This window comes from Mesoplodon mirus (genome assembly GCF_964341445.2).
Source record: "Mesoplodon mirus genome assembly, chromosome: 14".
Lineage (NCBI taxonomy): Eukaryota > Metazoa > Chordata > Mammalia > Artiodactyla > Ziphiidae > Mesoplodon > Mesoplodon mirus.
The window spans coordinates 42758003-42775458 of record NC_138990.1 but is presented as its reverse complement, the minus strand read 5'-3'; the positions used below and the strand labels follow the sequence as shown (position 1 = coordinate 42775458).

The window sequence follows — 17456 nt, the reverse complement described above, 5'->3', positions numbered from 1 at the left end:
TTTATGTTTCAATAAAGATAGCCATCTTTGGAAGATATACGCTGTTCTTCTGATATAAAGGTGGTAATTCTACTCCAACTGTCAGTAAAGATGGCCATAATAAGTTCTTTCACCAGTGGCACTGAATTTGAATGAATGAACCAGACTCAGTTTTTTTAATCTTGTTCTCTTTGTGATAAGTGGCACTCATGTGTGAGTTTGAAGGACTTAATGGTGCATTTAGTTCCATGAAACTGATTAAGCTTTTTATCCTAGTTGTACCTTGGATCGTGACCTGGATTCTGTGACACAGCACTCTAATTTAAACCTTGAAACCCCTACATTCTCTACAACTGATAAAAATATTTACTAACTAAAACACATTGAATATTGGCTTCAAGCAGTTTTAATTTCCTTTAAGTATTAAAATATTATTGTAATCTACAAATGTGAGTCCTGTTTTCTCTTACCAGTAGATGGCATATGTGACTCATCATTTGTCTGTTTTACATTAAATTATTTAAATCATATGTCTAAATCTCCCTTTGGAAGAGTTGCTTTTCTAAGGTCTTAGTTTTGGAAACAAACTCAGAGATGTTATAAAACTTGATTTTAAAGATTGTGCCTCTAAATGGGCTTTTCACACAAAGCACCCTTGTAAAAGGAAGTGGGTATATTAAAGATTAGTCCTGTAAATATATACTACCACATGCCAGGTGCTGTGGGGATAGAGCAGTGACTAAAACAAAAATCCCTATTCTTGTGACACGTATATAACCAATTCCTCTTATTTTACCAAAATCATACTAAGCATTAGAAGTGATTATAAAAGGACGGGGAAAATATCTCTAGTTTGACCTCTCCGCAGATAAGAACATTTTCTTTTTCTTAGCTGGGATGAAAGCATTAGAAATAAGCTTACTTCAGAAGGGCTCCTAACCTTTGCTTAGGGTATGAGTACATTTTAAGGAATTGAGCTGGCTCCTGATCAAGCAGGGTCCAGCCTCTTGCTCTAGTGCTCCATGGCTTAGTGAGGAAGGAAAAAGGGAACCTCTTGTACCTTTGGTTATTGGAGAATAAGCAAGGACACAATGTCAGGAGTGACTTGTCAGGTAGTAAAACCTAACAGTTCTACATTTTAGAGAAAGGGCAAGCTGAATACTTTTCTTACACTTTTAATGTGGACTGGATTAGTTTTTCATGTAAGTAATGGAATGCTTATGAATTCCTATCACTTATAGCCTGTGCTTTTAAAAGTAGACTAATATAGAAATTTCGTCTCCAATTACACTATAACTGTAAATCGTAAAAATAGAAATTAATAGGGGATAAAGGAATGGAGAGATGATGGTAATGATAGTACAGTTTTGAAGGCAAAATAAATTTTGAGCCAAGTGACTAAATAACTTGAATTTTGCAAATGATTTTAGAAACCTTTAGTAGATTTATTCTTAGATGAGAAAGAAGAGTGATAGTTATGACAAAATTTGTCAACACTTGTGAATACCTTGGTGTCTTTACAGAGACTCAGTAAGGATTAAAGATGAAAGGATGGGAAAAGTATGTAAACACACTATATACTGTTGATAGATCACAAGTTCATATTAAGTGCTGGAGTAAAGAAGTGAGGGTTGTCTTAAGACCACATTCCCCTCTATTTGTCTTTCAAAAGCAGTTTTTAAACTGTGTATTAAACAATCTACACTTAGTGCTCTCATATTTGTATTTTCTTTTTAAAATGTCTTTGCCCAGGAAGCTTTCAACATTGACATATTAAAAATATATATTATCTCTTTTAAAATTAAGCCAGATTTGACATTACATTTATAGCCTCGGAAAAAAATTAATTATTTTTACTCTGATGGCTTTCAACAAACTAATATTTAGAATTTGGTGTTTGATACCAGAAGTGATAGGGTCTCTAGCTTAAGTAGTTTGCTTTAATAACTTTGTATTTAAATTTCTTTGTGAAAATGTCCCACATTGCAAAATAAAAGTTAACTTTTTATTTAAGGGACAATGGGATTGACTTGCATAACCAGCTACCTTTGATACATACATGGGAAATTAAAGATTCCTGGGTCCATCATTACCTGGAAGTACCAGCTATCTACTCATAAAAGCTCATGACAGTTTCTAGCATCTAAGAGTATAGTCCCTACAACTTTTGTAGGTCTCCCGTTTCACATAACTGACCAAATATTTATTTTCATTGTTTGTTAATGTTGTTGCTGCCTTGATAGCAGAGGGCTTAATTTTTCTACATATTTTCAAATAACAACTTTGCAAGAAATTGATCCTGATAGGTGAACCATTTGTGGTAGATGTCTAACAGCTGGCTAACCACATTGTCTGTATAACCTTCCTAGGGCTTCTATTTCTTCTGGAAGGAGAGGCAGTAGAGATTGCTTTGTAGGGACACCTGTAACTATTCTCTCTTCATATACTGGATCATACTTTAATTTCCTTTCATGGTTTAGAAGCTTTTGGGTGATCTTGCTGACAAAGCACTCATCTTCCTGGTGGAAGTCCAGGGCTATAGCCCCAAACCTTCCAGGCAGGTTGGTAGTGTGGTCATTCCCTAAATGTGTGTATAGTACGCTTGGCCCCTGGATGTTAGGAATTAGGAACAGCTATAAAGCAGAATCCAGGGCAGTGGTAAAAAGTGAGTGCTGAGTGAACTCATACAGGAAATAAATTTAAATTTCTTTCATTCTTCAGAGTTCATCCCTGACTTCATATCCATTTTACTTGTAGTTTGTGAGGATTAGTCAGCATGGATGTCAAGAGCTAAGTAGTTTTTGTCTGTGTGTTACGCTAGTATGGGTTTACTTTTGTTTGGGTCTTATTTAATAAACATTTGTAAAACAAGCATTGCATTCCAAGTTCTACATATCTTTTTCCCTTCTTTGTAAAATAGTTCGAGTTCGGAGAAAATCAAGGCGGCGATCACAGTGGGGTAAAGGAATTATTAAGAAAAGGAAAGTCAATAATTTAAAAAAAGATGAAGAGGACACCAAATTTGCTGACTATGAGAATCATATGGAGGACAGGAAATTGCTAGAAAATGGAGAGTTTGAGGTAAGCACTGACTGCCATGAAGAAAATGGAGAAGAGACTGGAGACTTATCTATGACCAATGATGAATCATCATGTGACATCATGGACATGGACCAGGGGCGGAGGCTTAACAACGGAGCCGGCACAAAAGAGAACTTTGCATCTACTGAAGAGGAAAGTTCCAATGAGTCTCTACTCGTCAACAGCAGCAGTTCTCTAAATCCAGAACAGACATCTAGGAAAGAATCTTTCCTTAAAGGAAGCTGTCTAAATGGTGAGGCCTCCACTGACAGTTTTGAAGGAATACCACTTCTGGAGTGTCAGAATGGCAAAGCTGAAGTAGTTTCTTTCTGTGGTAGTGGAGACAAATGTAATTCTGAACAAAAGAATCTTCTGGAGGACCAGTCAAAAGAAAAACCAGAAGCTTCAAATGAAAATCATGGAGATGATCCTGAGAAACTAGAGGCAGTGGAATATAGCAATAATGAGAAGTTCGAACCTGGCCCTGATGTGGAGGTTAAAGATGCAGAACTGGATAAAGAAGGTAGAGCTAATGTTTTAAAATTTTTCCTAAAGGTTTTAACTCCAGAGTTAATTAAGTGCATATTTTATCTGGTCCCCAGTAGCAATAGTTGATAAATAATTATACCCCTTTGAGAATCTTTTGCAGTTTTCACCCCTTTCCCTAGAAAAGTGTACACACACATAATAAATTCTGGTGAATGTTTCAGAGGGTTTGTGGTCCAGAATGCATTGCTTACCTGGCTGCTTCCTCTTCTGCCTCCCACCTGATTATCATCCCTGTCATAATGGATTTATGACTAAAAGCTGAGTAGATCCACAAGTGTTAAGAAGATGGATTTCTAACAGAAGGATTATTGGGGTGGGGTGGGGGTGGGGGTGGGTGAGAAGACTTGGATACTGTAGCAGTATGGTATAGTATGGTCATATAAACCCACATTAAATTACCACTCCTGTTCATTATAATCATGTGACTCTGAGCTAGTTGCTTATATTCTCCAACCCTGTGTCTTTTATCTTCTAAATTAAACTTCAGAATGGTGTCACTGCAGGGATTATATGTCATGTATATTAATCGCCTCCCCTGGTACCTGGCACATACTAAGGTATATTCATGCCAGGCAGTCACTGTTAGTTGAATCTGAGGGATGTTTAGTCTAGGAGACTCTTATCTATACGACCAGTGGTGGAAGAAAGCAGCAGAATCCTCACTGTCAAAGTTACTTTATTCTCGCAGAGTCAGAGCACTCTGCCCACTGCTGACTTGCTTTGGAGATATGATTCTTTGAAGAAGCAGCAGAAAGGGGGAGTTGAGGGTTTCTGGCCCCACTTTGTTGTTTATCATTATTCTTTAGCCCATAGTGAGATGGGGTGATTTAGAGATCCACTCTGCTCAGTGTACTGAATTTCCTTCCCGAATAAGCACTCTTCTTATACCAGGTTATCTTGAAATTGTATCATGCTCTCTAAATTGTGTGGAGGGTATAGTGTTAGCCTGGGATTTGGGCTATGTGAGAAAAGTTTTTTAATGCCAGTTTTTTTAGCCCTCCAGTAGAATTAGAGAGTAGGATGGTATTATTCAAAGTCTTAGAATTATTTTAATGGATAAAGAGAGAGGTACGGTTCTTAAATGCTGCCTGTTCAGAATTTTTCTTTTTCTCCAATATTTAATAATAGAAAGCAATTTTAAGAGCATGATTTATCCTGGGCTATCATATAGACAGAACTTTAAAAAATGTGTTGAAGCTAGAGTTACGTAATGAACGGGACAGAGCAGGGAAAAGGGAGAGATTCCTGTTAGGAGGCAGAATGGGTGGGGAGGAGAAGTTCTTTTTAACGCTCGTTCACTATGAGATTTTAGTAAGCTTGCAGAAAAGGTTTAAATGAATATTATGTTCAACTGGTGATCTAAAAGCTTTAAAGATACTTGTTGTGTAAAAGCTTTACCTGAAGCTTTCATTTGTAACTGTCAGGGCAATGTAACCTCGTGTAGTGGTTCCTAATTCAGGTTCTTGGGCCTCTAGAAGTCCATGGATGTGATAATGAGGATCCGTATGGTCTTAACAAAACTCCTAGCATATATTAATTGAACTATAAATAAAGGCTTTCACTCTAAAGGCTTTCTGAAATATAAAATTTCTCTGGTATATCAGGGTATATATTTTTGAAGGCAACATTTTGGTTCATTTATTATTTCTCTATATAGCAGGCACTGAGGAAAAGGAATTGTTTAAAGACTTGCGACTAAGAGAACTAATGCAGGAGGGAGGAGGAAGGGTCTCCTTAGTGGCCCTGAGCATGGGCCACGTCCTGTATAAAGTTCTGAAACAGTCCACGTTTGTCCTTGTGTTCCTCCCCCCTCGGCCTCCTCTAAGAGTGCTCCTGCTTAGGGAGCGTAAGGCTTGATGGTCTACCTGCCCTCCCTACCCATCAGGGTGCCTGGCGCTGTCAAGTTATACTCCACGACCTCACAGTTTCTGTTTTTTCAGTGTGGCTGGTCTCAGCAAGATGTTGGGAGGAAAGTAATTAGATTATACTAATTCACTCTAAGGTAGTAGGAAAGGACACTAGACCTTTTGCATTTTTAATGGGTTTATATTTTTAAGAGAAAATTTTGTGTAACACAGGCAGTATAACAGAGAAAAGTAAGACGTTTCAGGCAATGTTGAAGAAAGTGTTTTTGCATTGGGAGGCAAATATGAGTCAGGTTGTCCTCACTTTGTGTTAGTATCTGCTTTTCTAGGTTGCTTCCTTTCTTCTAGTTCTGAGAGCTCCAAATTTTAAAATGATTATCATACAGAGAATGAAGACAGTTTATAAGTTACTGCTTAGAGCTGAAGATTACTCTTATCTTCCTTTTAGGGGATATGTTTGTTAAGATGATATTCTGGTATGACTTGGCTTTCATAGTTGTGGTCTAGTTCTCTTTAATCTGGGTTGCTTAGTCTTACCCCCCTCAAAAAATCATTTATTATTTAAAGAATTACACCCTTATTCCAAAAGGATTTGTGGTGGGTAAAAGAATGTATAATTGTTTGTCTGATTTTTCTTAACTTTTATTTGCTGCAGTGCTTTTTTTCCCCCCCTCCAATTGTAGGTGCTTCTAAAGTAAAGAAATATCGTAAGTTAATTTTAGAGCAGGCAAAAACAACAAGCCTGGAACTGGTTCCAGAAGAGCCATCTGAGCCTGTGCCACCTCTTATAGTTGATCATGAGAGATTGAAGGTAAGCTTAGCTCTTCCCAGGCAGTTTTAAATGAATGGAAATAAAGCTAGTTTTGATAATCTTTTGCTTTAACCTAGGAATATAGGTACTTTAGGGCTTCTAATGAAAAAGAGTTGTGTGTGTTTTGAGGGGTTTAGAAATACGAGAATGTTCTTGGTAATAAACTAAGCCCTGGAATCTTCTAAACTCAGGTGTCACTATTACACCGTAGCATGTGGTGTCTGTTGCCTAGCATTTGCGTGGAACCGTTTCAGTTTGAACAATGAAATCAAATTTCATTTTATTCCTTTTTCTTTTAATTTTTCTTAGAAATTGCTTGATTTGTTGGTAGATAAAAGCAACAATCTGGCAGTTGATCAACTTGAGAGATTATATTCTCTTCTTAGTCAGTGCATCTACCGTCACCGTAAAGATTATGACAAATCACAACTTGTAGAGGTGAGTGCTTATTAGTTCATCTGTGGAATAAACAAATATGTGCTTTTACTTGTCCCAAAGAAAAGAGGAGAAAAAAAAGGTTATTTTAGTCTAAATCTTTCACCAAGTAACTGAAGAGTGGTTTGAAGATTTAAGATTAGAAGAATCATTAAGAGTTACAAAAATATACTCTTGGTACCATTTTGTCTCAGAACAGAAGTAATCTGGGATTCTTTGTGTATCAAAACACAGAGGTTCATGGTTGGCAAATACACAGATTAGCATGTCACAGTTCTCCCCTCCCTTACTTATCACTGACTTGACGGATTAAGCATATCACTTTGGCCTATTGAATGTGAGCATGGCCTCACAGTCCATGTTACCACTGCTCCCTAGGCAGCCACTACTGGTTAAAAGGAGTTGGCATGGGCCATGAGACTTACTGGCCACCCCATTAATGATTGGAAGAGAGCTTAAAAGTCATCTCATTTAATCAGATCTAGTCCTGTGAAATAACCACATGAAGGAGTGGTTGTTCTTGTGCTTAGACACCTTAGAGGTGAACCATTCGCTTTCTGGACAACTCTGGGCCATAAAGTTTTTTATAAATACGAGCTTTTATCTCTATTCATATAATTTACATGATTAAGTCACACTTCTTTTTGAGGTCATCTGAGCAAATAAAATGTATAAGACAAAAGTCTCTGCTCTCAAGAAGTATTTCTAGTATGTTAAAGATTTATGTGTAAAGGATGTGATTATTTTGCATGTGTAATAAAGAATATAAGCATACCTTGCTTTATTGCACTGTGCAGATATTGCATTCTTTGCAAATTGAAGGTTTGTGGCAACACCGCCATTTTCCAGCAGCATTTGCTCACTTCGTGCTTCTGTGTTAACGTTTTGGTAATTCTTGCAATATTTCAAACATTTTCATTATTGTACTTGTTATGGTGATCTGTGATTAGTGATCTTTTTTTAAAATAAATTTATTTATTTATTTATTTACTTACTTACTTATTTATGGCTGTGTTGGTTCTTTGTTGCTGCACGCGGGCTTTCTGTAGTTGCGGTGAGCGGGGGCTACTCTTCTTTGCGGTGCACGGGCTTCTCATTGCGGTGGCCTCTCTTGTTGCAGAGCACGGGTTCTAGGCGTGCGGGCTTCAGTAATTGTGGCCCGCGGGCTCTAGAGCGCAGGCTCAGTAGTTGTGGCGCACGGGCTTAGTTGCTCTGCGGCATGTGGGATCTTCCCGGACCAGGGCTCGAACCCATGTCCCCTGCATTGACAGGTGGATTCTTAACCACTGTGCCACCAGGGAAGTCCCTGTGATTAGTGATCTTTGATGTTATTGCAAAAAGATTATGACTCGCTGAAGGCCCAGATGGTGGTTAGCATTGTTTAAAGAAATTTTCTAAAGCATTTTTAAAATTAAGGTGTGTACATTGTTCTTTAGACATAATGCATTACACAGTATAGTGTAAACATAACTTTTATATGCGCCGGGAAGCTAAATAATTTGTATGATTTACTTCATTTGCTTTCATCTGGAACGTAACTTCTCCGGGGTATGCCTGTATTGGACTTGAATCAAAGCAAGAGAGCATTTAAAAGTTACTTTGTAATCACATTTTTATGAGTCACATTTTTACGAATCTATACTGACCTTATACAATATATAGATATAACAGAAATAAAAAATCACCCATATCCCACCATCTAGAGGAAACTAATCAGCATTAATCTTTTAGAGTATCTTCCATCCTTTAAAAATGTCTAGATGTACATAATCTGTATAAAAGTGTGAATATATATTTAAAAATTGGGATAGTATTGGATACTGTATTTTATAACAGAACTTTTCTCCTACTCAGTAACATGATGAAACATTTAGCAGAAGTAATTTTGATTGGTCATTTATAAGAACTTTTTGATGAGATGATAATCTGTTAGTATGGCCTGTTAGTTCTGTAGAGAGGTAGGATATAATTTCTTTGGAGGTGTTTAAAGATGGAAGGGAAAACCAAATGTCTTAGATGTATTTGACATTTGCCCATCTGAATGTAATGTGTGGGGGTAGAGTTCTTTTTAAAAATTCTAGAACTTCTTTGTTTACGTGCTTGACATTTGATTAGCGTGAATGGATTGAATACTCTTCAGCAGTTGAAACATCTTGCAGTATGGGTCTTGGAACCCTGTAATCTAGGGGTCTCATTTAGGAGAGAAGGAATCTATAGTAGAATCACCAGTGAGTGGCATTCCTGGTGTGGATGGCATCGACTCTTTCTGGCTTTTTTTTTTTTTTTTAATTTCATCTCTGATTGAAGTGAGTAGCACTGGGAGCAGGGTGCGTTCTACTTTGGGTACAAGTTTTATTATACTGAGTACCTTCATTGTGCTTTGGGAGTCAGTTGAATATAATGAGTCAGGAAGGGTGCAGGCTCTGGAGTGAGGCCACCGGTATTCAAATCCTGACTCTGCTGTGTTTAGCTGGCAGATTACTTATACATGTGAATTTCTTAGTAAAGTATCTGGCACAATAAGTAGTCATTGTTGGCTAGCATCATCCTCAGTAGCCTAAATGTCAACTAGGAGGCATCTGGAAGTGTCTAGGGCAGATAGTCTTACACAGTAGCTCTGGTACTGTTATCAGGAATATATTTAAAGCTTAACTTTGTATCTAAACTTCTTTATCTAGAGAGTTAATTTGAAGTGAACTTTTCTGTAATGCTTTTGTCTTTCCCTTAGTAGATAATGTGTACTTTTCCCCCCTTATAGGAGATGGAAAGAACAGTTCATATGTTCGAGACATTCCTGTGAACCTTCCAAGAAGAGTGGTGTGTCCTCTCCACTCTGCTCCCGCCAGAGCAGTCTTCTGAGCCATTCAACTTCAAGTTGCACCAATTACGGGCGGAGCCCCGGTGTGAAGCGCTCTCTCACTCGTTCTTTCTCTCTGTTGAATTTGGTGCTATCGTCTCAGGTACCTGAAACCAACCAGCCTACAAGAACCAAACAGAACTTCGGAAACATGTTGTATTTTCCACACATAAAAAATACAACCCCACGGATTGGAGATTTTGGTGCTACAGACACTGCTCTCACTTCGGCCCCTCTTTTTGTGCACTCTGTTTTGGAGACCTGTCTTAGGGGGCAGACCAGCAAAACACGAGGAAACTGGATGGGGCAGTTCTAAGTGTGTTGAATTGTTTAAACAGTGGGCAACCTGTACCCCCCCCTCCGCCCCCCCTTTTATCATATTTGTTTTTATTTTTTCTTCTGGGTAATGGACTGAAGCCTGTTTTAAAGTTGGCTATGGTATATTCTGGTGGGAAACTGAAGAAACTGGATAAAATTAGATTAGGCTCTTTAGAACTGCCTTTAATGTGCCTTTTTATTCGAGAAAGATAAGGCTAAACACAAGGATGGGCTTACTTGTAGCAAATGAATTAGAATGTTTTCTTTGGTCACAACCCTGAAAATAAGTTTTGATACTCTGTATCATTAAGAGGCAACCAGTGTTTTGGTATAAAATGCCTATCTGGTTTTCAAAACTCGATCAAGGCAGTGGTTGAGCCACATAATATACTAAAATGGTAAGTTTTCCTGTATGGTCCGTTTCTGTTTAAGAAACATATAATCAACAACAACAACAAAAAATTCACAGCCCATCAAAAAACACACACCCTATTTGGTATGGATGACAATGATGGTCAGAAAATAGAGTGACGTTCTGTTTTCTTCTGTCAATGGCAGTTTAATAGTTGTTCATGTTTGAGTTCCCCGAGAAGAATGATTTTCATGTATAATAAATTGTTACAGTTTTGATTTAAAGCCAGGACTTGCCAAATGGACAGAAAAGAGGAATTTGTCAGAAGCTCCATAAAATTCATTTTCTATATGCATAGTTGCAAGTGAGTTCTGGTATGGTCCTTGAATAACAGTATTAATGTTTAAATCCCTTATCATAAGCTTACCTTCACAACTATTCATTTTGATTGGAACCTGTTTTGGATCTTGTTAAGCGATTTCTGTGACTTGTACTTATCTAAAATTAATTATGGGTACTAGTTTTACAAAAACTTTCTACAAATTCAGAGACACAGTCTAGGCAGTTGCAAAGAGACAAAGGGAGTGCAGTGACATTTTTTATCAGATGATTTTTAAACAAAAAAGTAGAAAATTTTGACAAGTTTTCTTGATATCTTCATTCATTATAGCTGTTAGCTGCAGGTGTGTCTTTACAATATATGCAACACATGTAGTTGGGGTTTTAATTAGAGCAAACGGTCTTGGACTGCTGCAGAGATAATGAGCTACCTCAGCTTTTTGTATTTTAGTTACCAACAGTGTCTACAGAGTTCTGTATTCACTTTGCCACCGTTTACATGCTGAAGCTAAGGTACTTGTCTCCTCGTCTCTGGCTTTGTAGGGTGCTGGATGCCAGCGCAGAAAGCACACTTTGGCCAAGGCTACTGCAGTAATCTGAAGTGCTTCTTTGCATTTACATTAACATTTTATGCCTTCTAATTCTAGTTTAATTTTTAAATAATGCCACTTGTTTTCTTTATACCTAGGAAGTTTTCAAAATATTCAGTTAGTCATATATAATTCAAGATACTACCCATGTAGACACACTGTATTTTAAGGTGGGCAAGTGCGATTAACGAGGAACCAATTTTAAGGGGGAGGTGATTTGAAACCTCTAATTTGATTATTGGGAGGATTTTCATGCTTACTTTAGTATTTATTACCATCATACCAGTTCAAGCTATTTTACAGTCTAATACATTAGCATTTTGTATTTTGATGGAAATTGTTACAGAATTTAAAGATTTGATGAAATAAGATGTAGCAGATTTTTTGTAGCAAGTTTCTGGTAAAAGGGTTTTTTGCAAGTCTCAGGTTCTTGCTGCACTATTTTTCTTTAAATATTTATTCCAGTTACTCTAATTCAGAAGCATTCTGTTCAAGTAACAGCAGCACTTGTGAATGGGAAAAAAAATGCACATGTTCTTAGTAGTTTACTAAATTTGTGCAGGTTAATTAAGATTTTAGCCATCAGTGAGTTTGACAAGGGAAATTTATTTCTGTTTAGCATTAAAATGCTTCCACAAGATCAAGTTTTTAAATTTTAACCTTGATATAGATGGAGAAATAGGAGGCAACCTCAGTATGATAGGAACTGCCACTTTGAACAGTTTAGGTCTTAAAGAGAAAGCCAATCTAATGCCAAGGGGAGAAAAATGAGCTGAAATTGTACCAACTCCTCTGGCCCCTTCCCCCCCCCCACACTCTACCAGTTTTTCTTATTTTACAGATATCTGGTGGTTCTATAGTTTAAAGCAGCTTGTGAAATTATCCAAGTGGACTCAATTTTGTTTACCTTTCTGTAAGTTCTTAATTTTTGCCATATAGCATTGGCAAAAATATGTACAAATTGACCTCTGTTCTTATGTCCTGTTGTGAGCATTATAAATGATAAGCTCCTGTGTAAAACCTTGCTCTCAGATCACTAAAGTATGTGTCACAGCACAGCCCAACAATAGTTAATGCTCAGCTGTGGGGACCATAGGAGCCTTTCGAAGATGATGGAACCGCACTAGGGTTGAAACTGATGGCTGTGGAGTTAATTGTGTTTTTGAGCTTGAATCTCACCTGTGATTAATTATTTTTTTTAATGTCCTTTCATGACTTGATTTTTCTCATATGCCAATGTATTTGTAGGTTTACTGGATTTTATTTTTAGGGAGTGGGGTGGTAGTATCTTCCCATTTTTTGATTAAGTTGGTTCAGCTATGGTGCTATTCAGTAGGTATCTTCAGTGTCAGGTCCCGTAGCTGAAAGCCATTGTTATTATAATTATTATTTGTAATCACATTGTAAGCTTGAATTTGGACTTGTACCTACATCTTTTGTATTTTGTACATTTGGTTATTTAGACTTTGGGAGTCCTCTTTGGTTTCAGTCATGTATGTCTACTTTGCAGATTAAGTACACTTCATCAACTATGGTCTGTTTTGGGTTTGTAGTTTAATTTAGAATTGTGTTAAGTTGATATTTTGCATTTGACTTCATTTTACATTAGTTGGAAATAAATTATTTAATTTTTGAATTCTGGAATTTTGAACATTTACTGTAATTTGTAATATAACTGCTGTGAAATACTTGAATAAAGATGACAAGAAAAACATGTCTTTCTTTAGCTTAATTATGATTACTGTTGGCTGCGGATGCAATGCTACTTTTCTAGCTGAACTCATTATTTTGTAGCTAGGGCGTATTGATGTTTATTAATTAAGCATGCCAAAAATCTTGTTATATGATTCTTCTAGATTTTAGTAGCCCTCAGTATTTTTTATCTAAAAGTTTTTCTGTTGAGAAAGTGTGGCTTTAACTTCAGTTGAATATTGTCTAAAAGTCGTTGTATAGCAGCAAATGGATTACTTCTGAAATTTGTTTTTCTAATTGGAAGACTATGCTACAATAGATGATCAGGTAGTATGGTTCACTTAATCTATAGTGTTTTCTCTTTAATCGGGTAGTTATCAGTGTATTTTGAACAATACATAGAATTTAAATGTGGAGAGAGATTTCATACCAGAATTTTGAGGGGCTTGTTGCTTTAAGTGAATAGAATGTTCTTGGCTTTAGATTGCCCATGTTTCTGCTGTCTGCCATGAGACACCTTTTCATGTCCCAAGATTAGTATACTAATCTTCCTCTATATAAATCTTTAATTTTCTTTTTCCTTTTTTTTCACAGTAAAAAGGAACTGTTTGAATTTGAGTAAGACTTTGTTTTTCTTGGTTTTGCAGATTGTATAATTTTTACTTTTTTTTTTTAATATTCATTCATTTACCTATCTATTTTTGGCTGCATTGGGTCCCAGCAGCAGCACACAGGATCCCTTGTTGAAGCGCACGGGCTTCTCTCTGGTTGTGGTACCTGGGCTCCAGAGCACGTGGGCTCTGTAATTGTGGCATGTGGGCTCAGTAGTTGTGGTGCATGGGCCTAGCTGCCCCGCGGCATGTGGGATCCCAGTTCCCCGACCAGGGATCAAACCCACGTCCCCCACATTGGAAGGCGGACTCTCAACCACTGGACCACCAGAGAAGTCCCTAATTTTTACTTTTGATTGTCTATATCAAAAGACTGGTAATGATAAACCTGGGAATCAGACTTTTTTAAACCTTTATCTGGGGCTTCCCTCGTGGCGCAGTGGTTAAGAATCCGCCTGCCAATGCAGGGGACATGGGTTCGAGCCCTGGTCCGGGAAGATCCCACATGCCGCAGAGCAGCTAAGCCCTTGCACCACAACTACTGAGCCTGTGCTCTAGAGCCCGTGAGCCACAACTACTGAGCCTGCGTGCCACAACTACCAAAGCCCGCGCAACTACAGCCCGTGCTCCGCAACAAGAGAAGCCACCGCAGTGAGAAGCCCATGCAGCACAGCAAAGAGTAGCCCCTGCTCGCTGCAACTAGAGAAAGCCTGTGTGCAGCAACGAAGACCCAACACAGCCAAAAATACATACATACATACATAAATGTGTTAAAAAAATAAAGCTTTATCTGAATGCTTAGAGAGTTTATAACGGCATTTGAGTCTCAGTTAAGTTTTGAGGGCTCCAAGGATGAAGCTGGGTTTATGTATCCAGTTTTAGTTTCCATCGGACTCAAAACTACAGTAAAGTGAGAGACTAATATTTAAGTACCTACTTCAGTTTATCCCTATGCCCAAACACCTGAAAAGTTACCTCTTGGCTATTTTTTAAAATACAAATTGCCTCTCTTACCCGCACAATCGTATGTCTGTTGTGTCCTAGGCACTATGCTAGACATATGTGATACACAAGTGACATATTCTCTATCCTTAAGGAGCTTATAGTCTGCTAGGGGCGGTTGGTACAAATACTAGTAGTAATTATTCAGTGGGTTAAGGGCTGTAATAGAAGGAACACAGTGTTGTTCAGAGTTCTAAGAAGGGAACCAGTTAATTCTGTTTAGGAATGGAGGCAATGAGGGAAGCCTTCTGGGGGAGCTGGCATTTTATTTTCCCTTTGCCTCTACCTGGCTTTTCTATAGTCTAGTCCCACTTTACCAAAACTTTTTCTTAGTTTCTTGTGACCCTTCATATTATATCGTATCACTTTCACCACCTGGAGTATCTTTATCTGTTGAAATGTTGCTCATATTTCAGGAGTGGGCCTAGATTCTACACCAATAAATCTCCTGTACGGTATCATTCATCCTCAGAACTTAGCTGTATTCTATACTGTGTAACATAGTAAATTACTAGTGTTATGTAAATCTTAGTAATTTATTCACGTGGGAAAGGGGATACAAAAGAAGTATTATATTTTATATTCCTTGTAGGAATTTAAAACAATGCTGGACATACAGAAAATGCGTAATTCTTTTTGGTTTAATTGACGTAGAAAGCTGAAACTTACCTAAATCATCCTTTCATAGATTCAACAAATACACAGTAAGTGCCTACTGTATGCCAGGCACTGTTGCAGAAGTTGGAAATAAAGCAGCAAAAACAAACAAAAAGTCCCTGTCTTCGTGGAGCTTAAGTTCTTTTAGATATAATGTGCCATGTTTCTGTTAGGGTTGATAAGGGTTCAGACTATTTTTTTAAGTGTTCTTTCTTTAAGCATTGCATGAAGCATTTTGTTAAAAATTTGCCAAGAACTCTCCTTTTTCCTTTTTGCTTTTCTTATATTTTCCATCTTATGAATAAAACCATGTCCATCAAGTATCCAAATCCTGTCATCCTAAATTTTATCCTCTTTACGGTGCATCTCATTCTAATCATGCAGCATGTTCTGTTGATTTTTTTCTCCCTCTAAACTTGTCAAATATCCATCACCCCTTCTCCATCTTCATTGCAGCTGACTTAGTTTGGGCACTAATCCTTTAGTTTGGACTAGTGTAAAAGTCATCAATTTGAGGGAAAGTAAACATGGGCAAGACATTGTGTCTATCTTCAATGAGATTGTTACAACATATTTATATCACATTTACTAGGTGGCAGGGACTGTTCTGAGTATTTCACAAATAGAGATAGAAACTGTTTAATCCTATGAGAACCTTATGAGGTAAGTTATTATGATCCTCATTGTACAGGCCAGGAAACTGAGACATAAAGTAATTCGCCCAAGGTCACACAGCCAGGATTCAAATGCAGGCAGTCTGGCTGCAGAGTTGATGCTCTGAGTCACTATGCCTGACCTCTTGTATGGGTAGACGGACACACAAACATCATTTCAGTATAACGTGGCGCGTGCTAACAGTTGAGTTCTGCATAAGGTACTGTAGGTGTACAGAGGGGGAGCGTGTAGCCCAACCTCAGAGAAGCCTTCCTGAGAAAGCTGATGCCTGAGCTGAGGCATCGGGCTAGGAAAGGCCTTCCAGGCAGAAGGAGCAAGAGAAGCACAGATTGAGAAGGGAAATAGCATGACAGCTGCAGGGGAAAGTACGAGCAGTTGCGAGTCACCACAGGTCAAAATTTATTTAACAAATTAAGTTGAGCAACTGCCACTTGCCAAGCACAGTTCTTGGCATTAGAGTTACAGCTGAGGACAGGACAGCAAGGTCCTGCTTCTCTTGGAGCTTACAGTTCAGTGGGCAAAGAGTAAACAAGATGTTATCTAGTAGTGGCCAATGCCTGGGTGACAGTATGTCTACTGGCATCACCCTGTAGTAGGAACAGCAAACATCTGCGTGTTACGTACTATTTTAAGAATTAACCATTTAATTATCACAGCAATTATATGAGGTGAGAACTGTCACTGGTTCCGCTAAACAGAAGGGGAAACTGAAATAACGAGTTGGTTAAGCAACTTGCCCGAGGTTACACAGCTAATGAGTGTTAGCTGGGGTTCTGTCTTGTGTCGCTTCAGAGCTTGGATTCTTATCTATCATTAAGGGGAAAGAGAAATTCACTTGCCCTTATTCAAGTTTTTCTCCCCTATGAATAAACATTTCTTAAACTACAAAATACTACAGAGAATAATATAGTGTGCATATATTCCCACCATCCAGAATTAAATGCTAACAGTTTGTCATAATTGATTTTGTTCTTTTTTTAAAGAAAAACAAATTCTGGATAAGGTTCAAGTTCCCTTTCTACTCCTCCCCAGTCCCATTCCTTTACTCTCTTCCCCAGAGGGAGCCACTCTGATGCCTTTAATGAATATCTTTCTTGTCTGTGTTTTTAATTTATTATTTGAGAAGGTAATAGTATGGGTGCTGAAGCCAGACTGAGTTTGAATCCTAAGTATGTCCATTCTTGGCTGTGTGACATTCTGCAAGTTATTTCACCTGTCTGCACATCAGTCTATTTGTAACATGGAGAATATCATGATAGCACTAAGCTCATGATGGTTATTGTGAGGATTATGTATTTGAGTCAACATATGTAAAGCACTTGGAACAGTACCAGGCACATAGTAAATGTTCAATAATTCTGTCATTACTGCTCTGATTATACAAATATTATATTTGTATGTACCCATAAAAATGGTTTCTTTTTTTTTTTTTTTTTTTTTTTGCGGTACGCGGGCCTCTCACCGTCGCGGCCTCTCCCGTTGCGGAGCACAGGCTCCGGACGCGCAGGCTCAGCAGCCATGGCTCACGGGCCCAGCCACTCCGCGGCATGTGGGATCTTCCCGGACCGGGACACGAACCCGCGTCCCCTGCATCGGCAGGCGGACTCTCAACCACTGCACCACCAGGGAAGCCCCAAGGTTTT

General features: G+C 38.1%; 1 protein-coding gene across 4 annotated transcripts in view; it reads left to right on the top strand.

The window, feature by feature from the left end:
- Nucleotides 1-12882, top strand: part of ATAD2B (ATPase family AAA domain containing 2B) — a 165942-nt gene extending 153060 nt beyond the window's left edge. For all 4 annotated transcript variants that reach the window (XM_082642078.1, XM_082642076.1, XM_082642075.1 and 1 more), the window contains exons 25-28: nt 2900-3583; nt 6158-6285; nt 6595-6723; nt 9479-12882. In XM_082642078.1, coding sequence (XP_082498204.1) covers nt 2900-3583; nt 6158-6285; nt 6595-6723; nt 9479-9520 — 983 coding nt within the window. In that variant the 3' untranslated portion in view covers nt 9521-12882. The remainder of the gene's footprint in view (nt 1-2899; nt 3584-6157; nt 6286-6594; nt 6724-9478) is intronic.
- The last annotated feature ends 4574 nt before the right edge of the window (nt 12883-17456 follow it).